Source organism: Cnephaeus nilssonii (assembly GCF_951640355.1).
Source record: "Cnephaeus nilssonii genome assembly, chromosome: 1".
NCBI classification, from domain to species: domain Eukaryota; kingdom Metazoa; phylum Chordata; class Mammalia; order Chiroptera; family Vespertilionidae; genus Cnephaeus; species Cnephaeus nilssonii.
Genome location: NC_137072.1, coordinates 94,378,889 through 94,406,471, shown reverse-complemented (window position 1 = coordinate 94,406,471; position 27,583 = coordinate 94,378,889). Strand labels below are relative to the sequence as shown.

The 27,583-nt window shown below is 39.6% G+C and overlaps 1 protein-coding gene across 3 annotated transcripts in view; it reads left to right on the top strand.

Moving 5' to 3' along the window:
* The window catches only part of WDR19 (WD repeat domain 19), a 68,382-nt gene that overhangs the window by 304 nt on the left and 40,495 nt on the right, over nucleotides 1-27,583 (top strand). Inside the window, exons 1-15 of one of the 3 annotated variants that reach the window (XM_079770020.1) lie at nucleotides 24-341; nucleotides 2,104-2,195; nucleotides 2,958-3,023; nucleotides 5,073-5,198; nucleotides 6,579-6,694; nucleotides 10,372-10,487; nucleotides 14,483-14,563; nucleotides 15,726-15,838; nucleotides 16,114-16,287; nucleotides 19,862-19,932; nucleotides 20,378-20,550; nucleotides 20,641-20,755; nucleotides 22,746-22,852; nucleotides 23,539-23,661; nucleotides 26,808-26,957. In XM_079770020.1, coding sequence (XP_079626146.1) covers nucleotides 288-341; nucleotides 2,104-2,195; nucleotides 2,958-3,023; nucleotides 5,073-5,198; nucleotides 6,579-6,694; nucleotides 10,372-10,487; nucleotides 14,483-14,563; nucleotides 15,726-15,838; nucleotides 16,114-16,287; nucleotides 19,862-19,932; nucleotides 20,378-20,550; nucleotides 20,641-20,755; nucleotides 22,746-22,852; nucleotides 23,539-23,661; nucleotides 26,808-26,957 — 1,677 coding nt within the window. In that variant the 5' untranslated portion in view covers nucleotides 24-287. Of the gene's footprint in view, nucleotides 1-23; nucleotides 342-2,103; nucleotides 2,196-2,957; nucleotides 3,024-5,072; nucleotides 5,199-6,578; nucleotides 6,695-10,371; nucleotides 10,488-14,482; nucleotides 14,564-15,725; nucleotides 15,839-16,113; nucleotides 16,288-19,861; nucleotides 19,933-20,377; nucleotides 20,551-20,640; nucleotides 20,756-22,745; nucleotides 22,853-23,538; nucleotides 23,662-26,807; nucleotides 26,958-27,583 lie in introns of those variants that run through there. The other 2 variants (XM_079770019.1, XM_079770021.1) reach the window with 2 other exon arrangements.

The following is a 27,583-nucleotide window of genomic DNA, read 5'->3' as shown; positions in this document are numbered from 1 at the left end:
GGGGTCGCTACCGGAGTTGAAGCGGTGAGGGACGGGGGCACCCCGGTCCGGCCGGAAATGAGCAGACGGGGTCAGAAGAGAGCCCCAACTTCGCTGCGCGGAAGGAACGAGTCCTGGGACTGTGTTTGCAGGGCCCCGGCGAAAGGGACTCGTTCGCCTGTCACGAGCTGCCTCATCTCTTGGAGCGACCCCCCTGGCAAGCTGTGCCACTAACCAGCTCCTTCAACAGAGTGAAGAGCCCCGAAGGCGCAATCACTGAGCGTGTTGCCTGTGATTTGGTCCTATGTATGGATCACCTGGTGGCGAGTAAACAGCGTTCGCGGAGAAATCTGCACCCGCAGGTGTACACGCTCCAGAGCGTCGTGCTCTGCAGGCACGGTTCCCAGGCTTGGGCTTCTCGTGAACCCCACTCCTGGGCCCCTGGCTGCAGCCCCCTCACCTTTCCGCTTCCCCACAGCACCCGCCCCGCCCCGCCCTGACCCGGCAAAGAGATGGGAAGCTCGATTAAAAAATTATTTTATACGTCCTTAGGCTTCCTCGTGACTATTAGTGTGCAGATTGGAATTGACAGGCCGGTCATCATAACTCACATTTCTAAAGCTCTTCACAATTATGAAGAATCTGAAGGGAAGAGATATTATTCCTGGTTTAAAGTTGAGAATTCTGTGTTTGAGGCAGTTTAAGCGACTTTAAGCCCTACGTAGAGCTAATGTAAAAAGCAAAACTTAAGTTTTGGTTTTCCGGTTGTGAAGTGAGCACCTTTTCCACTGCTCTACCAATGAAGCTAATGAAATTCAAGTTCACTAGCAGGAAGGGGTTCCAGGGAAATGTAGTCACAAAATTGCAAAAGTAAGATGCTTTTATACTCTTTTTTTTTTCTTTAAAGATGTCTTCATGCTCCACAAAATTGGATATACCTGTGATTTTTCCCACCTCTGTTTTCAGTTGAGATGGATTTCATCTCTTTAACATACAAAATACCTATTGATAAGTGGGTAATTTTGAGCATTGGAAGCATCGTCACTGTGAATATTAAGCCACCTGTAGTAGTATGTAAACTTCATATGCCTACATATGGGCATCATTGTTTAATCTGTAGTTTAACCTAATATTAAAATCTAAATTTTTTCACTCATGTTCTATATTCCTAGATGTTCTGATCAGCACTGTTTGATATAAATGTGTGAACCAATATAATTTAAAAATTTTAGTAGCTACATTAAAATATTTTTTAAACAGATAAAATTAATTTTAATGATATATTTTATCCAGTAGATCCAAAATATTATTTCAACATGTAATCAATACAAATATTATCAATGAGATGGTTTGCATTCTTTTTCATAAATTTGGTCTACCCACATTTCAACTCCTCAATAAAATTTCAAGTCAACATGTGGTTTGTGGCTTCCATATCCACAGTTCTAGATTGTCTAAGTGAAAAAAAAAAGAATGATTTTTTGATTGATACATTGTCCATCCAATGGCCAAACTAAACACACTTAATGATGAAGTAAATATAACTGATGGGTAAAGGCAGAAAGTAATTTTGAACGAAGTATATGGTTCTTTTAATCTTAAACATCTATAAAACATGAAACATAACATTTTTATAAAGTTAATTTTCAAAAACGTTCCAAAGCAAAGAAGTTTTATAATAAACTCTCCCCTTTATGTTTTTTAAATATGTTTTTATTGATTTTTAGAGAGAGGAAAGGAGAGGGATAGAGAGATGGAAACATCAATGAGAGAGAAACATCAACAATTGGCTACCTACTGCACGCCCCCTACTGGGGATTGAACCCACAACCCTGGGCATGTGCCCTGACCGGGAATCAAACCCATGACCTCTTAGTTCCTGGGTGGCCACTCAACCTCTGAGCCACACCTGCTGGGCTCCCCTGTATATTGAGGTCCATACTTAACCAGATTGTGAGTTTTTTTGTTTTGTTGATTAATTGTTTTGTTGTTCTACTGTTGACTTCTTTTGGATAAGCTCTAACATAAACCTTCACCATCCTGAATCCTACTGTTTTCAAGATCATACTTTGACATCTCTTCTGACTAACCCTTAATCATATTTTTTGTGTGTTTTTTTTCTAGCGTGTTTTCTCACTGCTAGAAAAGAATTGGCTTGGTGCACCAATACAGTTTACCTGGCAAAAAGCATCAGGAAACTACCTTGCAGTAACAGGGTAAGAAATCATTGAATTTATAAAGTATCTTGACTCCAAATGGTTGTATGCCCACATAACCACCCATCTATTCAGTAGAAGTTATTGTGAGATGTTTATATGGTGGGAAAAGTAGTATCTTTATCTCCATTAACATCAGAGTTCATGGAACCTTTTCCCCAGTAATAACTTTTTAGATTCAAATTATGAAATTACTAGAGGCCCGGTGCATGAAATTTGTGCACGGGGTGGGCGGTGGGGGGGGGGGGGGGGGCCTCAGCCCGGCCTGCACCCTCTCCAATCAGGGACCCCCTCTGGGGATGTCTGACTGCTGGTTTAGGCCCGATCCTGATCTGGCCTAAACCAGCAGTCTGACATCCCTCTCGCAATCCGGGACCGTGGCTCCTAACTACTCACCTGCCTGCCTGCCTGATTGCCCCCCAAATGCCCCCCTGCTGGCCTGGACACCTCCCAACTGCGCCTCTGCCGGCCTGATCACCCCCAACTGCCCCCCTGCCGGCCTGGCTGCCCCCCAACTGCCACCCTGCTGGCCTGGTCATCCCCTAACTGCCCCCCTGACAGCCTGGTCGCCCCCTAACTGTCCGGAAGGAAATCGGACGTCTAGAAGATGTCTGGTCACCTAGTCTAATTAGCATATTACCCTTTTATTAGTATAGATGATGAGAGAACATTGAAAGCACTTGTATGGCACCTAAACTTTTATATGCATAGAGAGATAAAAGAAACATTCAAGTCATATTTTTGTGTTCTAATTGCTTTTAGAGCTGACCATATTGTAAAAATCTTTGATCGCCATGGTCAAAAAAGAAGTGAAATTAACTTATCTGGGTAAGTACAGAGTTGGATCAAAAACTTTTTCAAGCTTTGTTGCCTAGAAGGTAAAAAAAAAGTATTGTCTTAAAGCCACAATCAGATAGAATTTTATAAGATTATAACCTCTATCTCCTCTTTTGCTTTTTCCATTTGCAAATTATTTTTTTAAATATCTTAAGTAGTTGATGAAATACATAGATAAATAGCATATGAGTTAGAGTTTATAAACACCCATATATTCATAGAGAAGCTTAAAGGCAGGATTAGAAATGAGTTCATATGAAAGAATTCTTATGTAATTTTAAACATGCCTTTAGATGTGCCTGTATCCCTATAGTATCTCCTGCCTAATAAATTGTAGAAAAATAGTTACTTTCACATACTTTTTAAAGGACAAAGACTTTCTTGTATCTATATTCAGGAAATAATTCTAGTCACACTAAGCACGATTGAAGATTTTTTTTAAATATATTTTTTATTGATTTTTATAGAGAGGAAGGGAGAGGGATAGAGAGCTAGAAACATCGATGACAGAGTACATCGATCAGCTGCCTCTTGCACACCCCCTACTGGGGATGTGCTCACAACCAAGGTACATGCCCTTGACTGGAATCGAACCTGGGACCCTTCGGTCCACCGGCCGACACTCTATCCACTGAGCCAAACCGGTTAGGGCACGATTGAAGATTTTTAATGATTCACTGTAATCATTACCTGTGTTGTTTTTACTGATAGTTTCAGTGGTTATTAAGTGTGTAGTCGCTCTCACCTAAATGTTCTTACCCTGCCATGCTTTTACAGTTCACAGCTGCTTTCTGTAGGTGATTGCCGCCACCTTTGCAAATCTCTAACAGCCTTTTCCAATTCCTGCTCTGCCACCACCCACCTGAGGCCACCGTTCGGGCATTTCCCATTGCTCTTCGTTGTGGCCTCTGGTTTCTGTATTCTGGGAAAGAGGTCAAGGTAGTTCTAATTATGTCTAAAATACAAGAAGGAGGCACTTAGTAAAAACTTTTGAGTAAATTGTATGATCTTTTTTACATAAACTCTGCAACATCTATTTTGGTTACACAATGACCTTATTTTTTTACTTCTGGAAATTTTTTTTGCTATATTAATTATAATTGAGTTTGACTGACAAAGGATCTCCAGATAAATAAAATGCCTTTAGTTTGTCTTTAATTGATAGATGATTTTACCAGCAATTTGAAAGCTTTTCTCTTTTCATATTCCCAGATCTCTAAAACTACTACAGAACAGTTAGGTCCCAGAACATTTTAACAGTTTGAAGAATAACTGAAGTAATCCCCAGCTATCTTAAATGTAAATCTGTGCAAGAACAAAGAATGTCAAAATGAAAAATTCGGCATCAAGAAAGAAAGGTCCATCCCCAAGGAAGTTTTTAAATTATAATAAACATTGGGAATAATTTTGAGTAGTAAGAAACCTGTTAAACAGATCATTTCCTGTTTAGAGCTATTTTGTCATCTCAATTGAATCACTCTTCTCATTCCATTAAGATATAAAATGAAAACAAATTTCTTAACCATCACTTCAGAATTCAGTCTTTTCACTGTTTGCAATACTACATCTACCCAGCCTTCAACTATTTTACATGCAGTTTATCTAAATATGACTTCATTACCTATTAGTACCTTCTTTTTCTCTCTCTAAGTCTAAAGTAACCCTTCAGATGACCGCTTGATTCCAGTTGGGATTCATTTGTAGGGTGTGTTTTACCAAAGGGCCGGGTTCTTTAGAGGATTCAAGGAAATCTGTTAACAATAAGTTAATTATTGTAGGTGTAATTATATTTAATATGGCATATGAAAATGGTATTTAAAACAATTAAAATTTTTCCATCCTGTCAACAACAAAAAATTTAAGTTAGTCTTATCCAAGCAGTGAATAGTGAGTTGTATTTCTCACTAAAAATTTTGTGACCTATTTAAAATAGCTTGAATGGTCTTGTTGTAGACAAAAATCACAAATAGGTGAGTATTTAAATTTCTTTCCTCTACTTTAAAAATATGGACAGTGATGTTTTGCTCTCTTTATTCAAAGTAATTGTGTTGCTATGGATTGGGATAAAGACGGAGATATCCTAGCAGTGGTTGCTGAGAAATCTAGTTGCATTTATCTATGGGATGCCAACACAAATAAAACCAGCCAGTTAGACAGTGGCATGAGGTAAGGACAAATCTTTGGTTTTTTAAAATCTTCACTTAGAAATATAATTACTTGTAGGTTTGATGCTAACATTACTTACTACTTTCATTAGAGATGTATCGAGGAGTTACTTTCTTATAAAAGAAAAAAAGTTCATTTCTTTTTCTGTTATATGTAGTCCTATTGATTTTGCCCATTAACTAGAATATAACAGTTATGCTGTAAAATATAAATAGCTTCTTAAGTTGTTTCTGATGAAACAGACTAAAAATTCGAAAGATGAGAACAAAACATATTTGGGGAAATCTGGAGATGGCATTGGCTGCAGGCATGGCTGGACCTAGGGGTTCTGATGATGCAATCAAGGTGTGTGTTTTTTTAACCGTCACCCAAGGATATGTCTTTATTGGTTTCAGGAGAGAGAGAGAGAGGAGGGAGGGAACATCAATGTAAGAGAGAAACATTGATCGGTTGCTCCCGTACAGGAATGGAACCCACAACCTTTCTGGTTGGTACATGGGATGATGCTCCAACTGAGCTACCCAGCCAGGGCTCAAGACTATCTCTTGGCTCTTCCTTGCTCTATATTTTGTTCATTCTAAGTCAGACACTGTCCATGGCCACTGGCAGCTATTGGCTTTTATCATTCTTCACAGCAAATTATGCCAGAGCATGTTCCCATCACATCCCCCGTGTCCACTCAGTTCCTCAAAAGGTCTCTGAGTGGAGTAGGCAGGGCCATCGGATTGATACTTCCACCAAATGAAGAATGGGGTAAGGGTGAGGGCAGTTCTCAAGTGGAAAAAGTCCTAGGCAGACAGAATAAATTACAAGATCTCTGCTAAAACCATTTTCTCATTGGAAAAGAAAAATTTGTCAATATTTACAACTTAAACTTTGCAATTTTGACCTTGGATAAGTTTCTTAGCCCTCAGTAAGCCTCAATTTATCATCTATGTGTAATGGGTATAAAAGTAATACATGCCTTGTGGCATCATATGGCCCACAGGTGGGCAGGAAGAGATTGCACATACACCGTAATATGAATCTGTACATTCCCAGTTTATTTTCCAAGGAATAAACCCAGAGGAAGCAAGGCGGCCATGCAGAATAGGACCAAACATAACCTTAGCAGTTCCCCTTGACACCCCCCAAATTGATCCACAAGGCATGCATCCTCAGGTGGTACTGCCCGTCCAATGTAAAGTCTTGCTGGGTCTAAGGACCTTCATTCCTTACTCTGTCCTCTTACACTTTGGGTGTACATCTATTGTTGAAAGTATTACATATGCCCCCCTTTCCCCTCCCCCCATTGACCTCTTCTAACCCAAATACATTTTAAAGGACTACTTAGAGGTTATGTCTGTGAATTGTTTAGTAATTTATATCTTAATGTTACAGGGATCAAATGTCTTTCCTTATTTGGTCAAAAATTGGAAGTTTCCTGGCTGTTGGAACTGTTAAAGGAAATTTGCTTATTTATAATCGTCAGACATCTCGAAAGATTCCTGTCCTGGGTAGGTTACAGTTGGAAACACGGTTAAATATTAGAGATGCTTTACAAATGTAAATTTTACTGCCTCTGATTTTCCTGATATTGCAAGGGATATTTTGTAGTATTAAGACTCCCCTGTCAAACTTCACAAACTAGATCCTTCTTCACTGACCACTAAACGTGTCCCAGGCCACGTACAACAGGTTACTCTAAGGTCAAGATCAGCCTGTGTCCTTGGGCACCAGTACATTAATGACATGGCTTCCATCTGCCCCTTTCTCTCCCACTTTGTACCTCTGGACATGGGTATGAACACATTAGTAGACGGACTAAAACCTTTGGTGACTGCTTGGACAGGGGATAATCCAGATTCTTAATTCTGACCCCTCATTCTCTGCAAGCACCAATTTAACCCGGGTGTGGACTATGAGTTATATTTGCCTCAGGGTATATGGCCTGAGAGTGTTTGTGTGTGTGTGTTCTTTGTTTGGCCTTTTTGGTTCAGCCTGATTCTCTCAACCTCTGGTCACTCAGCATCTGCCCTCTGAATACACAAGAGGAAACAGTATCCATTCTTTTCTATTATTGTAACATGCTGGTAAATGATGAAAACAGTGGGCTTAATTACATCCAAATAGCCAGGAAAAGTATAACTTACTGCTAATGAAGGAATTAAGCTCTGGACATAGAGTGCCTACAAACTACTTGAGAAAGTCCCTTTCAACCAAGGGCACTTAATCATTTTAAATTATTTTCACATGAATGTATACTAATGCTAATATTTTTAGTGCTGCAACTAAGCAGTAATGCCACTGATCCATTTGGAAATTAAATTAAAAATTTTTGAGTTATAAAAATCAATTTTCTCCATCTTAAGTTAGTCGAGTTTACTTCAGTTAGACATTTTCTGTATCTCACTTCATCTGCAGGTATATCCTACTACTTATTTTGTCATTTGAAGTTAAGAAAATAATTTGTCAAAGCATGATTATTTTGTGTCAGGTATTTGTCATATACACATGATTCTATATGTGATCTTTGTGTTTAAGATGAATACGGATTCTGCTCTCCGTCTTGTTTATTAACTATGTTAAAAGGGCCTGAAAAGATTCAGGATGATTACATATTTTAGGTTAAATCTATAGCCTCTTTCAGAGTTGGTTGTGATTTGTGGCTCTGCTTTTTTCCCTTTTAAAAACCTTATTTTCTTAAAACGAAGCCACTTCATTTTAGATAACTACTCCATGGTAGCATGACCTGTCAGCGTGTTACAGTAACTAAATATCTGTGACCTTGTCTTCTCTTGCACTGATTTGTTTCCTTGAACTAGACTAGATTCAAGCAGTTCTCACTTTGCATAGTTCTCATATACATAAATTTCATTTACTACCGTTTCGATATTACCAGTCTGCCAATAACATGGCTCAAACTTGAGTTACCATATATATTAACTATGAGTTAATGTTAACTAAATGAGTTTAATACATGTAAAGTACCAGAACACTGTAAGTTAAGCACACAGAATGTGTTAACTATTATTGTAGATGTTAAGGCTAACCTAAACTCTGAGTCCTGGAAGCAAAAGGAAGGAGGAGCAAGAAGAGATTTCCTTCTCCCTTTCTTGGGTGTAGAAAAAAGTTGTCTTTGGCAGCTTTCTCTTCATGTGCTCCTTTTCCCCTTCCTAATGCCCATCTCTTTGGATATCCAGTTCCAGTGTACCACCCAAGTCCCTTAACCTGTGATCAGCAGCATATCCCATATCTCAGTCTCTTCTCTGAATGTTTACTTTTGGGCTCTGGTCTCCTGATTTGAAATACTGTCTGCTCCTGACAACTCCCCTATTTATCTCTTTCACACACTATACTCATACAGCCACTGCTTACTCAACATCTTTTTTTTTTTTTTTGCATGTTTTTGGGGTTTTTTTGTTGTTTTTTTTTAAATATATATATTTTTTATTGATTTCAGAGAGGAAGGAAGAGGGAGAGAGAGATAGAAACATCAATGATGAGAGAGAGTCATTGATTGGCTGCCTCCTGCATGACCCCACTGGGGATTGAGCCCACAACCCGGGCATGTGCCCTTGACCGGAATCGAACCTGGGACCCTTCAGTCCTCAGGCCGATGCTCTGTCTATCCACTGAGCCAAATCGGGTAGGGCCTTACTCAACATCTTTGATGAGAGGTCTAATACACCGCACATTTAATATCTCCAAAATCATTTTGACCCACAGCTTTTCCTCTCATCATTAAGGGTATTTCCTCCTTTTAGATCTTCAAGCCAAATCTTAGCCTTATCCTTGACTTCTCTCTTTCCCATACTCTCCGTATCTAACCTGCCAGAAAAGTATACAATCTACTTTCACATATCTCCAGAATGAAGCCTCTTCTTACCACATCGTGGTAAGGGCCTGAAATATCTTCCACCTGAATTTCTGCAATCTCTTCATTGGTCTCTATGCTTCACCTGTTACCCCGCTATAGAATATTCTCAGCCGAGAGTCCAGGGTGAGCCTCCTGCTCAGAACTCACCAATCATTCTGCATCTCACCCAGAGTCAAAGCCAAAGTCCTCACAGGGCCAGCCAAACCCTGCATGTCCTGGTTTCTGCAGACTGTCTGCCTTCATCTCATGCTCTTCTCTCCTCCCTCCCTCTCCTCCCTCCCTCTACTCCAGCCACACTGCCTTCCAACACACTAGGCACCCTCCTGCTCAAGGTCTACTCTATAACTGTTTATTTAGAATCTGCTTTCTGCATAGTTTCTGAATTAGGTTCTCTAAGGGGTACAAAGAATAAAAGGAACGTCGTCTCTTCTCAATAACAGCTAACACTTCTATAGCTCTTCTTACATGCCTGACACTCTTCTAAGTGCTGTAACTTGTTTGATCCTCAGCCCTGTGAGATAGCTCCTACCATCATCCCCAGATTGTGGATGGTGTGACTAAGGAATAGAGAAAGGTGAGGTAACTTAACCACGATTCCGCAGTAAGTGGTGAGCCACTTATTCAAATATAGGCCGTCTGCCTTCAGAATATGTACACTTATGGTGCTCTTGAGTATTTGTTCCAGGACCTTCAATAAGTGCCGACAGTGTCAAGCATGTGATTTTTTTCACAGGCTAGAAGGCTCAATAAAAAAGCATCCTGCCATTAGTAGTTACCTAATATCACTCTCTAGCTAAGTGACTCAGTTCTTAACACAAGTCTCCCTAGGTGCATTCATATTTGCACCTCAGTAAAATCACAAATCACTCTGTGTCCTTTGATTATATATGAATAGTCCACGCTGTGAATGTTGAATGCCAAGGGTCCACCACACCACGAAGCTAAATATCGTAACGGTAACTTCAGTGCTTTGGGATTTACTTATCATAAGGCATTATCATTCAGGTTCAGTGATATAGTAAATAAACTTGTCAAAGAGTAGAATATCTTTTTATTTTAGGGCCTCTGCTCATATCCACAGAAAATGTTGGAGAACACTATTGCCCTTATATACCATTATCTTGATTTACAACTTGGTAATAAACTGTTTTAAATAAGATTTGTTAGACACAACTGATTTGATGAGATTTTAAATTCCTTGTCTGTTTAATTTCCACAGTACATTACCTAAGCTTTCAGATTGACACTACAGATGTTTTATTTATTTTTTTTTGAGAAATCCATGTGTTTGTACAAAAATCATCTCTTTTCCAGGAAAACATACTAAGAGAATCACATGTGGATGTTGGAGTAAAGAAAATCTGCTTGCTTTAGGTGGTGAAGATAAAATTATCACAGTTAGCAATCAAGAAGGTGACACAATAAGACAGGTAATACTGTAACATCTCTTTGTTTCGATATATTCAAGTTTTTACCTAAAATAATGTTTGTCTATCAAACTAATCTATAAAATGTTTAAATCTCTATATGAGATATGTATATAGTAACTTCATATTCTAAACATCAAAAACTTTTGTTTTTACATATTAGGACATTTTTTTAACATGACTACTTCATCCAGGTATCCTCCTTTGTATGTTTCCATTATTTAGTACTAGAGGCCCAGTGCATGAAAATTCATGCATTGGAGGTGGGGGGTCCCTCAGCCCGGCCTGCCCTCTCTCACGGTCTGGGAGCCCTCGGGCGTGGGAGGCAACCCGGCAATCAGGGGAAGGCAACGCCCCCATCACACCTCTGCTGCTGCCACTGCTGGCACCACAAGCCTCAGCCAGCCCTGGTTATCTGAGCCTCGGGCGGCCCTGGGCGGCTGGGCAGCTGCCATCCAAGGCTTGCCTGTGCCTCGGGCCGGCCCTGGGCGGCTGGGGGGCTCTGGAAGCAGGTATGCGGAGCGGCCGGACCCACGTTGGGGTGGCCCTGGCCGTGCCATGCACCTGCCGCCCCGGCGGGGCTAAGGGGACTGGGTGCCACTATCTTGTGGCTATGGGCACTGCCATTTTTGAGGGCGTGGCAGTCAAGTAGCATATTCCCTCCTTATTGGCTATAGGCGCCGCCATCTTTGTGAGGGCGTGATGGTCAATTAGCATATTCCCTCTTTATTAGATAGGATTAGCATGAGGTCAGCTCTGTGGTTAGTCAGACAGTATATTTGTGAAATAACTTTTATAAATGTATATCCATACTAATAATAGACAAATATGTAAATTGTCCATACCTCCATGATGCCCACAGCCAATCAGGAGTGAGTATGCAAATTAACCCCACAAAGATGGTGGGCCTGTGGGCAGCAGGCACTGAGCAGCCAGGGGCAGGGTGGCCGCTCAGGGCCTACACGTGCAGGTGCTGAGTGGCCGGGGGTGGGGTGAGATGCCCTTCACATAGCCAGGGCGACTTGGCGGGTGTCCCCAGGACCCCACCCGCTTCGAGCCTGTGGCCAGTGCGCGTGTGCACCGGCGCCGAGCAGCCGGAGTCCCCAGGACGCCACTGGAGTGTTCGGTCCTGTCAGCCCGGCCTGGGGGTGGCTGGAGTTCGCAGTCCTTTTGGTTTGTGCAGCCCCTGGACCAGAAGCGGAAACCAAGAGCATGGGAGCACCAGGAATTCTGGGAATCGTAGTTCTGGTGGCAGCCCCTGGACCAGAAGCAGAAGCCCAGAGCGCAGGGAGCACCAGGAATGTTGGGAATCGTAGTTCTAGTGGCAGACACATTGCGGGATCTCCTAGACACCAGAGCAAACTGAGCCTGGAGCAAGTTACTGTTGCAGGTGGGGGATGGAGGGAAAGCAAAGGTGAGAGACATAAGTAAAGTCACAGTGTCGAGGAAAAATTAAAGGGAAGATATCCTGCAACTTCTAGGAAATCTCCACCAATGGAACAAAGAAAAAAAAAAGACCTCTATTGTTCTGTGAGCACCAAACAAAACTGGGTTGGGGTCTCAGACAATTCGATCATATGATTGCAAAGATAGACAGAAACTCCTGGATTAGAGAGGACTCCCCTGAGGGCTCCCAGATTGGAGAGGGTGCAGGTCAGGCTGAGGGACCCACCCCCCATGCACAAATCTTCATGCACCGGGCCCCTAGTTTATAATATACTGTATTTTCCAGCATATAAGATGACTTTTTAACCCAGGAAAATCTTCTATACGCCCAGTCGTCTTATACGCCGGAAAATACGGTAATTGTTCATAGTTAGACCTCAGAATCCTGCTATACCTTGTTTTAGTGGATACCATAAGACATTTAGCAATGTGTGTCTTTCAACCCAAGCAAAATAGCATGAACAAAGATGAGAGGAAAAACTTATAGCTTGTTTATGGCTTGTTCAAAATTGGCTTGGCTGAAGGTTTAGACTTTGATTGAAAATTTACAGAAAATAAATCTGAAGAAATTGATTCCCATATCTGCAAAGTTTTGAAAGTTAGGCTGAAGTAAGTAAGTCAACCATGTTGGGCAGAACCATAGAATGATTCAAGTGGTTCTTAAAGAAGATTAATCTGACATAGTGTAAAAAATATTTGCTAAAATACCTCATAATTTTGATTATTCTACTTTGCAGCTAACTAGAATAGTAGGTACATAGTACAAATGCTTGAGCTCCCCATCCTGATATTCATGTTAGACATCATCAGTAGTCTCTGGCTTCCCCCCTCCTCACTGAATCAAGACATGGCCTTACAGTATTTTTCCATAGAACATCCCAGGAAGACACTACCATTTAGCTGTTATCCTATATAATCCTATATAATAAAAGCCTAATATGCTAAGTGTCCAGTTGTCCGTTCAACCAATCAAAGCATAATATGCTAATGATATACTCAACCACTGCTATGACGTGCACTGACCACCAGGGGGCAGACAATTGACCGGTTGACCAGTCGCTTGCTGCTGGGGTCCTACCGATCAGGCCTGAGCAAGATGGCCAGACACGCCCTGGAGCCTCCCGTGGTCCCTCCCCAGCTGACCAACCTCCTGCATCCTTCCCCGGCCCCGATAGTGCACCTTGGTCTGGCCTGCACCCTCTCGCAATCTGGGACCCCTCGGGAGATGTTGGGGAGCAGGTTTCAGCCCGATCCCACAGACCAGGCAGAGGGACGCCACTGGTGCACGAATTCGTGCACTGGGCCTCTAGTTTACATATAAGATAACAACTTCCCATTTCTGATTGCTAAGAAGTATGCTTCCAGAATTAGACATACTACTTAAGATGTCCTGTGGTAAGCAAAGCATACATCAAAGGCATTGCTTTATTTGGTATGGTTTCTTAGTGGTTTTGACTTTTGACTATTTGCAGATCACTCCGGGTCTATGTGGATTTATTTTTATTTATCCTGCTGAGTACTGTCTTCCTGAATCTGAAGATTGCTGTCTTTCATCAACTCTGGAAGATTCTTTGTCATTATCAATATTTCTTTGAATATTACCTCTTGCCCTTTCTGTTCTGTCCTTCTGCAGTGTCCGTTAGACATATGTTGGACCTTTTCATATCTCTTAATTTCACTTTTATAGTTGTTGTTGTTTTTTTGTCATTCTGTGTAATCTGGGTAATACCTCAAATCAGTTCACTTATTGTTTCTTCAAATTTGTCTGATCTTCTGCCTCTCCCATTGAATTTTTATTTTAATGAGACTATCCTTTTTATTTTTGGAAAGTACTTTGTGGTTCTTGTAAAAATCTGTCAATTTTTAAAAAGTTTTTTCTTACACTTATGAGTCATTTTATGTCTTTAGTTAATCTTAAAGTATTTATTTTATGATCTTTCTCTCTCTCTGATAATTCTGTTATTCTTAGATCTGCTAACTCTTGCTCTTAGTACATTGTTTCTTTGTGAGTTTCCTCATTTTGAATTGTGAGCTCATATTCTCAGGGCTTTTCTGTGGAAAATTTTTGCAGCATTGGAAGAGGCTTTGGATTTTTTTTTTGCCAAACACTGAAGAGGATTTCTAGACCACTCAAGTATAAATTTGAATCTCAGACCATAATGAGGATAGGAGGTAAAATCTTTGGTTAGAATAGAACTTGTTCAACTTTTTTTCTAACCCAAAGCACAACCCAAGTCAAATGCACTTCCATATTGTCTCCTTGTACCAGCTGCTCTGGATAGCTGCAGCCTCGGTTTCTATACACACTTTGGTTTTCAGTTTGATCTTTACTTATGGTCCTTGGAAATTTTCCTTAGCTTCTTTCAGGCTTCTCTATACATTTAATGAGATAGCTATTTTATCTAGGATTTGTAGATGTTTGTAGCAGTGGGAATTTAAGGTTATCAGTTTAACATATAACAGAAATTAAAGCAAGGTACCTGTTTTATTATTATTCAGAGTAACTTTGAGTGTTGGGTTCATTTGTAGTGATAATATTTTCATCCCTGCAGTCACCATTGAAATCAGAGCCTGGCAACATGCAGTTTTCCATGATGAGGAGTGACGACCGAACCTCTACTGCTGAAAGCACAGTAAGAATTCCAAATCAAATGCATGCCCAAATTATGCTAATAATTTTGTAGAATATACTCTCTCCTTTTCTGGGTGGCTCAGAACCTATCGTGATAAATAAATTATGGTCTGTCACTTATTAAACCAATGGTAGGCCCCAGTCTCCCAGGCCTAAAAGTTGTTTTTCTGCTGCTGACTACCTGGTATTACAGCAAATGAAGCCATCTTCCTATTACAGTTGGTGTGGTAACAAAAAGAGTGGGGGTACCTTTATAAATAGATGTATTGATTTTTATATGATTTTTTATTTTTACTACCAGATGTGATGAGAGCTCTGGAAATTGTAGTTGCTTTTTTTTAAATATCTTAGAGATTTATTTTCCTGCAACATTTTAATATCCTGAAATCTAGACAGTTTTTACAATCAATATGTCTATATTTAAATGAAATAATGTTTCTATTTCTTTAAAAGCTATTATTAAATTGGTAGTGACTTATAATTGATCTCATCGTAGAATCAAGGAAATATATCAGAATGTCTCTCTCATTATATATATATATATATATATATATCACCCTAATGAGCCCAATTAAATAAATAATACACTCTTTTACCTGCCCAACACAATTACACCCTCCACTGAGAATTACAGTTAAGTATGGACTTGTGTGAGTAACAGAAGGACACTAGTCTAGCCACATTGACCAGTGACCTACAGGTGATGGAAAGAGTGATGGTAGAAAAAGCCAATCTAGAATATTCACATGGGTGTGGACCTATCATTCCAGATGACTCAAAATGAGAATAACCTTTTATGATGGAAGATTCTATATTCCGAATATGAATTCAATTTCAATGGAACTATATCAGACTTACAGGCCTGTATTGCATGATATTCTAATGAGAGGTATAGAGAATTTTAAAAATTACTCCACCTAGCTATTTATTATACTTCAAAGGATATATTAGATATGTATAAAGCCAAGGATTCTTCTCATACTATATGTTAGTAAAATTTATTTTTTTAACTACATTGTTCACTTACTAATTACTAGTATAATATTTAACACATCTAAATTTGGCTTGTTTTCATAAAGTATGTTCATCTGTTTGAATTCGCTTATTGGTCTTTTCATGAAGTACTGAGTATCATTTCACAATCTCTTGATCTTCTCTGGCAGATAAGTGTGGTGCTTGGCAAGAAAACTTTGTTTCTTTTTAATTTGAATGAACCATATAACTCGGTTGATCTGGAATTTAAGCAGAGCTATGGCAACATTGTCTGCTATAGTTGGTATGTACAAAAAGTTCATCATAGAAATTTATATGTTTTTCCTTACTAATTATATTTAAATTTTGCCTATATAATTTTCACTTCTTAATATAAAATTTTCTGGATTACAGACTGTGATTTAGTATGTGAAACTACCTAGCATATGTTATCTGGCACATAGGCCTTTGATAAATTATATTCTCTAATTCCTTTGTTTTAAGGTACTTACTTTTGTACTGTATTTCCAGTGACAGTTAATCTCCCTTTTTACTGATTTATTGCCTTTGTTGCTATAGGTATGGCGATGGCTACATCATGGTTGGTTTTTCATATGGAATTTTTGTGGTCATTTCCACTCATATTCGAGAGATTGGTCTAGAGATATTTCAAGCTCGTGATTATAAAGATAATCTAACCAGTATTGCAATATCACAGACCCTTAACAAAGCTGCTACATGTGGCGATAACTGGTAAGTTATATTTACAACTTCCCAGGAAAGCTTATATAGGAAATATTCAAGAGATTCAACAAGACTTTGGTAGCCAAAATGAATCTGTCAACCATACTTTCTTTCACTCTTAGAACATGTTTGCAATGGAAATTTCTAAGACTCCTTTACTTCTATCTTTAACACTCACAGCAAAACCTAAAATACTAAAGATATACTAAATATAAAACCTAAAATGGAGTATGCTTGAAAATCAGTCTTAAAAATAAAATAGGAAGTTCTAGTTAACATGGAATAAGCTCCACTTTCTCTCTCTCACTGAATACAGCTATAAAACTTCAACAGAATGCATAGAACAGCTGTTTAAGGACTCTGAAAGTAAATAGTAGCAGGCAGATTGACGAAGGATAACAGAATTTGAAGTACAACTGAACCAGTGATGAGTCTTCCGTTTATCTCCCAGTCTCAGGATTCAAGACAGCCTGAAATCCAGAAATAGGCACAGAGCATAGACAGAGGAGCTCTGAGAGAAGCTCTCTAGTGCTGGCTCAAGTTGCAGGAAAGAGAACTCCTAACACTCAGAGAGAGGTGGGGAAATCCCCCAATTTTCTTTCTTGTTCTTTGTTTTCTCATGCCCAGCAATCAAGCAATCTCACCATGGCAATGGCAGCAACTGATGGAGGGTAACCTTCCTCTCCATTTGGGGGAGCTATGATGCCAAGAAGGTGGGGCAAACCCCTGTTGCTTATTTTTCTCTCTGTCCTCCCCCTGCTTGGCCACAGGTGCAGGGGCAGTTGTGGAAAATACAAGGCAGAATATGGTAACTAGAGCCCCAGCTTCCAGCTGGAGGACCACAAAGGGGAGCCTTCATGAAGCTGGAAAAATACCAGGTAGATCCCGAGAGGGAGGAGTTCTGGAAAACAACCCTATAAAGATATTTATGAACTCCCAGATTTACCCTGAGCCGTGTATATGTATCTCACCCTAAACATATATCAAAGACTTTGAGAACTGAACTGAGGAATAGATCATAGCCCAAGTCCTATAGTGGCCACTGAGTGGGCCATATAAGGACATATCCAAATACCACTGCAAAGGCTTTGAAAATGGAGCTGACATTGAAACCATAACCCGGAAGGCTCTTTTAAACTTGTGGCCTTAACCCATTTGGGTTGATTGCCTGCATGCTTTAAAAGGGGGTGGGGGAGAAATTAACCCTCTCCATGGGATTTAAACAATCACAGGATCTTATAACATAATATTCAAAATGTCCAGAATATAACCCACAATTACTTGACATATGAAGAATCAGGAAATTTTCAACTCACTTGTGAAAAGGCAATCAAAAGATGCCAGGGCCAAGAGGATGAAGATAACAGCTATTATAAAAATGTTTTAAGAGGTAAGGGCTCCCCGGGTCCGGGTGAGGCCGCAGGCCCCTGGATCCGGGTGAGCCTGGCCCCGGGTCCGGGTGAGGCCGCGGGCCCCTGGATCCGGGTGAGCCTGGCCCCGGGTCCAGGTGAGGACGTGGGCCCCTGGATCCGGGTGAGCCTGGCCCCGGGTCCGGGTGAGGCCGTGGGCCCCTGGATCCGGGTGAGCCTGGCCCCGGGTCCGGGTGAGGCCGTGGGCCCCTGGATCCGGGTGAGCCTGGCCCCGGGTCCGGGTGAGGCCGTGGGCCCCAGGATCCGGGTGAGCCTGGGTCCCGGGTCCGGGTGAGGCCGTGGGCCCCTGGATCCGGGTGAGCCTGGGTCCCGGGTCCGGGTGAGGCCGTGGGCCCCTGGATCCGGGTGAGCCTGGCCCCGGGTCCGGGTGAGGCCGTGGGCCCCTGGATCCGGGTGAAGCCGTGCCCCTGGGTCCGGCCGAGACCAAACCAGAGGGAGTCGGACCTGCATTATCACCATTTGTCCACCATCCAGAGCTGAGGGGTCAGTGCCGACATGTACTCATAAGGAACTGGTGGACATTGATATTGGGTCTCAAAAGAACTGTTGGTCCAGAAAGAAACTCACTACAGACTGATTCATTTGCCTGTCAGCATAACTATTATTGCTCGTCGCACATTCAATTCTTATAAGTACATCTCTAGTGACACATGATTTCGCTCATCTAGGGGAAATGATGAACAACATGGACTGATGAACAAGAACAGAACCAGAAACAAGGAGGCACCGATCGGACTATCGGGCCTCAGAGGGAGGATAGGGGAGGGTGGGGGGAGAAGGGAGAGATCAACCAAAGGTCTTGTGTGCATGCATATGAGCCTAACCAATGGTTAAGTTCAACAGGGGGTTGGGGCATCCATGGGGAGGGGTGTGGGATGGGAATGGGGGGATGAGGACAAATATGTGACACCTTAATCAATAAAGAAATTAAAAAAAAAAAGAGGTAAGGGCTAGCTAGCATTTGCAAAACAAATGGAAACAGTTTCAGAAAAGAAATAGAACCTATTAAGAAAACCCAAATGGAAAGTTAAGAACTGAAAAATATAATTAATGCAGTGTACTTAAAAGAAGAAGGAAAGCAAAGAGTCAGTGAACTCGAGGATAGACCAATAGAAATATCTAATCTCAACACAGAAGAAAACTAGATTGGGAAAAAATGAACAGAGCCTCAAAGACCTGTGAAATCATACCAAAATGTCTAACGTTTGTGCCATAAAAGTCTTAGAAATAATGGCTGGAAACTTCTCCATTTGGCAAAAGACATAAACCTATGTATTATAAAAGCTCAGCAAATCCCCAAAAGGATAAATCCAAAGAAATCTAGTCCCAGATACATCATAAACAAACTGCTAAAAACCAAGATTAAGAAAAAAATCTTGAAAGCTGCCAGTGAACAACATTTTGAATGATGGTGAATTTTTCATCAGAAACCATAGATACCAGAAGGAAGCATTACAACATTCTTAAAGTGCCAAAAGAAAAGAACTATCAACTGAAATTCTATATCCAGTGAAAATATCCATCAGTAGGAAAGGGGAAATAAAAACATTCTCAGATGGCCCTAGCTGGTTTGGCTCAGTGGACAGAGTGTCGGCCTGCAGACTGGAGGGTCCTGGGTTCGATTCCAGTCAAGGGCACATGCTCGGGTTGTGGGCTTGAACCCCAGTAGGGGGTGTTCAGGAGGTGGCCAATCAATGATTCTCATCATTGATGTTTCTATCTCTTCCCTACCTCTCTCTGAAATCAATAAAAATATTTTTTAAACAAAAAGAATTGCTGAAGAAGTTCTTCAGGTAGGAGAGAACAGATGACTGACAGGGACATCAAGAATGAAGGAAGAGCAATAGAAATAGTAAATAGCTGAGTAGATATAATGGACTATTTTTAAATTTTGAAATCTTTATATGTGGCTACTGAAAGCAAATATTATAATATTGTCTGACAGTGTGTTCATTGCATGAAGATGCAATACATATGACAACTACAATATAAAGGGGAAAAGTAAGTTCTTATATGTGATAAGATTTCTGCATTCTGTTTGAAGTGGCCTGTTGATTATAAATAGACTAAAATAAGCATGTATAGCTTGTAATTGTTCATGAACAAAAACCATTTAACTTAGAGCTTGTGTTTAAATTTTTTTTACTTTTCAGCATTAAAATCCATGACTTGGCAGAATTAAAAGACATGTATGCTATAATCAACCTGGATGATGAAATTAAAGGTATTAATTCTTCTGAAGCAGATTGACATTTTATCATTCCAATTACAGTGTATTGTGTTTGTTTTTGTAGGAGGAATACAATTAGCACCCTTTACTAGAGTTCCCAAAAATAGCCTCCTTATTTTAGTAATTACATTGAGTCATACTCCTTGACTAGAAGGATATAAGTCCACTTTGATCCAAAGAGTTATAGTGCATTTTATCCCAATTCCAATTGTAAAATCTAAATTATTATATATTTTCCCTTTAAGCCAGTATTGAATGAGTTAGTATGTTCATATGTCAATCCATTGTGAATTTCCACGTCTAAATAAAGACTTTAAACTTTTAAAGAAAACATTTGGAGATTTTTATGCCTCTGGAAGCTTAAGTAAAAACATTTGCTTTTTTGCCTGCAACAGTATATTTGTTTTTGAATAATTCTTTGTTTTATCAATTATTTCAGGGTTGAGTACCTTGTCCTGGACAGATGATGGCCAGTTGCTGGCATTGTCTACCCAAAGGGGCTCACTGCATGTTTTCCTGACCAAACTTCCCATACTTGGGGATGCCTGCAGCACCAGGATTGCATATCTCACCTCCCTCCTTGAAGTCACTGTAGCCAACCCTGTTGAAGGAGTATGAAAATGCTGTTATTTTTATTTTATATATTAATAAAATCAAAGCAGTTATAGCATTTCTTTTACTAGTTACTTTTCTATATTATAGGAGCTACCAATCACAGTTTCTGTTGATGTGGAACCCAACTTTGTAGCAGTAGGACTTTATCATCTGGCTGTGGGAATGAATAATCGAGCTTGGTTTTATGTCCTTGGAGAGAATGGCAAGTCTAAATCCAGTTGTTTTCTTATCTAGCATATAGTTTCTGATCTTATTTGGAAAGTATTTGTTATCAAACTCTGAGTCATGTGCCCTAGATTTCGAAAGGCCAAAATCAAAATGTCAGTTTGGTGTATGGAAAGATTTATTGATCAAGAAGGTGCCAATCAAGAAGATGGGAGACTTATCAATGCCTCAACTCTATCTTACCTGCTGGACTAAGTTAAGGATTTTTAAGCTGGAGAAGGGGATTTGGGGGAGAGGGGGCAGGGGGAAGAGTTAGGGCAAATTCCTTAGGTCTTCTGGTCTCTTGATAAGGTCTCCAAGTAGATTCTAAGGCAATATCAAAAGGTCACATGCATCAGGGGTGGTCTTGTTTTTTTGTAAAGTAAGCTTGTAAATTATTGTCCTGTGACCATTATTTTCTATGAAGCATCATATATATTGAATTGAGATGTTATCTATAGTTTTCCCAAAATGTTGTTTGCCCCAGGAACCATGGCAGTCTCCCTGATTCCCACAGTCTAAACCTTAAGCTTTCTATGACTATAAGGGAACTGGTAGGTTAACATAGCTTTGTTGGTTAATATAGCTTTGTTAGGGGAAAAGCAGAAGATCTAACTTGTGGAGATGAGCAGACGGCCTGGCATGTGGGGTACAATTACACATCAAAAGTTTCTTTAAAGACCAAGTTTTTCTTTTATATTTTTCTTCAGACATCCATTTCTTAGTTTGAAAGGTTTTATGATTCCTCTAAAAATTTTGCATAATTTTGGGAAAGGTTTTACTCTTTACCTTTGTAGTGAAGACAGCATGGTATAAGGCAGTGGTCGGCAACCTGCAGCTCGCGAGCCACATGCGGCTCTTTGGCCCCTTGAGTTTGGCTTTTCCACAAAATACCACGGCCTGGGCGAGTCTATTTTGAAGAAGTGGCGTTAGAAGAAGTTTAAGTTTAAAAAATTTGGCTCTCAAAAGAAATTTCAATCGTTGTACTGTTGATATTTGGCTCTGTTGACTAATGAGTTTGCCGACCACTGGTATAAGGGATAGAGTATGACCTTTAGGATTAGGCCCTGGATTTAAATTCCCCTTCTGCCTCTTTTAACTAAATGACTGCAAAGTTCTTGACCCCTCTGAGCCTTGAGTTACTCATCTGGAGAATGAGGATTCCTCTCTTTGTAAGGGGTCATGTGGAAAATTAAATAAAAAGTGTATCCTAGCCAGTTTGGCTCAGTGGATAGAGCCTCTACCCATGTTCTGAAGGGTTGCGGGTTTGATTCTGGTCAAGGTCACGTAGGCTCGATCTCCGGCCTTGTCTGGGAGTGCAGGAGGCAACTGATCATAAGTCTCACACATTGATGTTTCTCTTTCTCTCTCCCCCCACCTCTCTCTCCCCCTTCCTTCCACTCTCTAAAAATCAATGGGAAAAATATCCTCAGATGAGGATTCACAATAGATAGATAGATAGATAGATAGATAGATAGATAGATAGATAGATAGATAGACGGACAGACAAGTGGTATCTACCTTTGCACAATGACTTTCTTAGGTACTCCTTGGTCTGGTAGGCACTTAATAAAAGCTGGTTTCCTCTCTGATTTTATTGTTTGGATAATGACCATTAGCATCTGAAGGGAGCCTTGCTTTTCCCCTCCTTCTTCCCCCTCCCCACCCAGTCCCATCCCTCACTGGAGGTCAGACATCCCTCAGCAATAGAGCAAGCCTGAGAATTATTCTCAGATACAAGACACCATTAAGCTTATTGTCACTAAGGTTTAATATTTGTTTTGCATGTGATTTTATTTTCGATTACTCTGTTTCATGGGAACCATTATAGAATTCTGGGAGGCAAATTTATATGGCAACTATTTCCTTTAGCATGGCTAAAATAAAAAATTTAGGTTCAGAATATCCTTGCCAAGGTTAACATTATTTGCAAATCTTTATAAAATTTTATTCATATTTTAATGTGTTGTTTGCTTTAATTGCTACAGGTGTGAAAAAATTGAAAGATGTGGAATATCTGGGGACAGTAGCCAGTGTTTGCCTTCATTCAGACTATGCTGCTGCTCTTTTTGAAGGCAAAGTCCAGTTACACTTGGTAAGTATAATTTTGATGTCCCGGAGGCCTGCTCAGTTAACCTAGTGATGACGATGAACAGCCGTCTTATTAAAAACTTCGGTCAGGAAGCAACCTTGTACAGACTTGATAGAAAGCCAGGTGTGGATAAAGGAGTAACAAAATTCATTACCCTTCTGCAGGAGATGTTCAATCCGCTTTCTAGCTCTATTCCCAAGAAACCCGGCAGTTTATCAACTGTGCTACTTACAACATTGCTTATGGTAAAAATGACCCTGTTGGTAATTGTATGCAGAAACCATAAGTGAACTATAAAAACTGATGGGAATGCCATACATCTGGGCCTCCTGGAATGCACTGACTCATATATTTAGGCATGTTGCTTGTGGGGGTCCTTGAAGCTATGCCTCTTGAGTTGTTCAAGAGATATTGGCCCTGGAATATGGGCCTTCCAAACCAGGGTATCTTCCACATCTGTTCGTGGCTCTTTGCTTCTGAGAAGCCAGAGATTAGCCACTAGACAACTTCAGGGCCTGTGAAGACTGTTCCCGCTAGAAGGGTGTCTAATGCTGCCCTGCTCGTAAGCCGTGCTTCCTGCCTGATGCCTTTCTGAGTAAACCGGCCTATGTAGTCTGCTGAGTCTGAATGTTTAATTGAACCTAAGAAAAAGATCCTCCCCTACGAGCCACTGCTATTCTTTGTTTTAGATAGAAAGTGAACTCTTGGATACTCAAGAAGAGCGTGAGACTCGACTTTTCCCAGCAGTGGATGATAAGTGCCGGATTTTATGTCATGCCTTAACTGGTGATTTCCTCATCTATGGCACTGATGTACGTATTGTCTTCTTTAATATAAAACACGGGGCAATTTCTAGTTTTTACTTGGTAATATAATTATCATGTATATGTATATAAATATAAGATGTCCCAAAAAATGTATACACACACTTTTTAATGTATTTTTATTGATTTCAGAGATGAAGGGATAGGGAGAGATAGAAACATCAATGATGAGAGAATAATTGATCAGCTGCCTCCTGCAAGACCCCTACTGGGGATGGAGCCCACATGTGCCCTTGACTGGAATTGAACCTGGGACCCTTCAGTCTGCAGGTTGACACTATCCACTGAGCCAAACCAGCTAGGGCTATACACACACTTAGAATAATTATAAAAGTAGTGTTTATTAAAATACATTTTATTTTCACAATTGAGTTATCAGCTGTTAAAGTGCATACACATATTTTTGGGACACCCTGTATATATTATATAACACATAAAAATACATAACTACTATAATATTGACATAAATAAATATATGTAAAGCACAGAGGTGGCATGATTTGCTAGTATTAAGTGCTTTTGTGACTATAAGCAATTTTGAGAGCACGGTAAAAAGGGAAAACTATGGAGTGTAGAAAATCTGAATGTAAATATTAGTTCTTTTACTTGCTTGTTGCTCTTTAACCCTTTGCACTCGCTTTTTTCTCGATTCCTTTATTCTAATGCTAACCGTGTCGAGTCACACTCGACATCCGAGTGCAAAAGGTTAACCCCTCCAAGCCTCATTCTCCTTATCTAGATGCTGTAAGGACTTAAATTGATGACAAATATAAGACACTTCATTCAACTTTAGATTTCCAGTGCCTACATTTAGAAGGCACTTACTAAATATTAAAATTAACGGAATATTGAGAATCCCACTTCATTTTCTTTGGTCCTTTGAACCACCAATACTCTCTACCTCTAAGTATTACGTTAGCCACATGAGCATAAAGTATAGTTACAGTAATATCATCTAATATTTGTAAAAACATTTTCAAAGATTTTTCAAAGCATGTCATACCTGTTATTTTGTTCAGTCTCTAAATTCAGTAAAGTTGGTAGAAAAGGTACTGTTTTTTACATGAGAAGAACAATTATTCACTATTTCCATTTTCTCTCATTAAGTTGTTTTTTAAAAAGAGCATGTCTTAAAGCATGCTTATTGCCATTGAGAGACTTTATAAGTTGAAAATAATCAGTCTTTGTGCTAATTTACACCAGTAGGGTAGGTCTGGTGTATCATTGAAGTCGTGAGTGATGTGGTAAATACAATACGTTTGCATGACACCTAACATTATAAAGCCTGATCTGACTCATCTCATTAACTATATAAAATAAGCAGGGACATTTTAGAGATGAGGACACTGAAAATTGAGAGGTCACTAAGTTTGTGACAGAGGTGGAAATTGGACAAGCAAGATTTCTTGATGGAAAATGTACTTTTTCCACTATGCCACAGGCACTTTGAAGTAAGAACTCAAAGTGCAGTCGCCTGTCAATAAGGCAGTATTTATCTGTCTCATTCTTTTTTTAAAATTGAAGTATAATTGACATATAACATTATATTAGTTTCAGTGCACAATGTAATGATTTGATATTTGTATATATTACAAAATGATCGCCACAGTAAGTCTAATTAACATCTGTCACCATACATACCGTAGTTACAAAATTTTGTTTCTTGTGAATCTGAAAATATTGGGGCTTTATTGAAGTATAATAGGTAATAAACTACACATGTTAAAGTTAAGTTTTGACATATATATGCACCTGTGAAACACCATCAGCTCAATCAAAATAATAGACATATCTATCACCTTTAAAAGTTTTCTCAATCCCTCCTTCCCACCCCTCCCCACTTAGTGCTTTGTCACTATACATTAGTTTGTATTTTCTAGAGCTTTATGTAAATGGGATCACATAGTGGGTACTCCTTCTTGTCTGGCTTTAGTATAATTATTTTGAGATTCATCCATGTTGGTGTTTGTGTCAATAGTTCCATCCTTTTTCTTGCTGAGTAATAGTCCATAGTCAGCATATGTCATAATTCGCTCATCCATGGACCTATGGATGGATATTGATGTTGTTTCCAGTTTGGGGTATTTACAAATAAAGCTACTATAATTATTTGTGTTCGAGCCTTTGTATGGACATATGCTTTCTTTTATCTTAGATAAAAACACCTAGAAGTGGAATGGCTACATCATATGGCATGTGTATGTTTAACCTTTTGAGAAATTGACAAACTGTTCTCTAACTTGGTTGTACCATTTTACACTCCCATCAACAGTATATAAGTGTTCCAGTTTTCTCCATCAGGGGTGGGGAACCATTTTCTGACAAGGGCCATTTGGATATTTATAGCATCATTCGCGGACCATACAAAATTATCAACTTAAAAATTAGCCTGCTATCTTTGGTCATTTAATGAACTCACCCCTCATGCCTTGGCAGGGCCAGACCAAATGATTTCGTGGGTCTTAAATAGCCCGAGGGCTGGAGGTTCCTTACCCCTGCTCTACAGCCTCACAAACACCTGATACTGTCACTCTACCTTTAGCCACTCTAATGAGTGTGCAGTGGTACTTCATTGTGATTTTAATTTGCATTTCACTAATGGACTAATGATGTAGAGGCATCTTTTCATATGCTTATTTGCTGTCTGTTTCTCTTTAGTGAAGTGTCTGTTCGTATTTTTTTTATTATTTCTTAATTGGCTTGTTTATTTTCTTATTACTGAGTTTTGAGAGTTCTTTATACATTCTATAAAGTGGGTCACAGACCCAAATGTAAAACATAAAACTTTAAATTTTCTAGAAGAAAACAGGAGTAAAATTTTGTAACCTTGGGTTAGGCAAAGATTTTTTAGACACAATACCAAAAGCACAATCTATAAAAGAATAAATTGATAAATTGGACTTTGTCAAAATAAAATAAAATAAACAGTGTCTCTGAAAGACACTGTTAAGAGAATGAAAAGACAATTTGTTTTATTTTCTTCTGCCTGTACATTGCAGATATTGTAAATACTATTCTTAGACGCTTTCTTCATCAGAAATATGACATTTTTTCTCTTCATATTAGAAGGTATGTTTAACATAAATGTTGAAATTATTTTCTTGACTGGATTTTTTTTTTTTTTTTTTTGGTAGACTGGTGTCATCCAGTATTTCTACATTGAAAATTGGCAGTTCGTTAATGATTATCGACATCCTGTCGGTGTGAAAAGGATTTTCCCTGACCCCAATGGGACCACATTAGTTTTCATTGATGAAAAATGTGATGGATTTGTCTACTGTCCAGTAAGTCTAGAAAAGCTTTGAATGCTTGTTTTTAAACTTATGCAACACATGAAAAAAAGTTTTTTTAAAATATATTTTATATATAAAATCATTTTCTCGTAAGCAGAGCCAAGGATTATCGTACTTTGTTATCATGTCTGTGATATCATGTTTGTGATCCATTTCACGACTGTTCACATCAAGGAATCTTTTCCCACTATTCTGCAATTTTTCATGTCAGCCCCAGAGAGATATTTTAGGGAAAAAATAGTTATTATATTCTGTACCACTTTTAACCTTTTTTGTGCAATTTTATAGTGTACCAGCATGTACATGACTTTCTCTCCAGATGTGCAATAATCCCCAGAGGGCTGGGACTAGACCCTGTCCTTCCTTCACCTCAGTTGATTTTCCTCTTTCCTTAAGGTCCTGAATACAAAGAAAATGTGTTTTTGTATTAGATGATTAAAAACAGATAGACCATTTCAGTTAACTCATATTTTTGCACATCCTTAACTTTTTTGAAAATAGATTTAGAAAAAAGGAGATGTGTTTTTACATTATTTACTACTAGAGGCCCGGTGCATGAAATTTGTACATGGGTGGGGTCCCTAGGCCTGGCCAGCGATCAGGGCCTATCGGGCCTA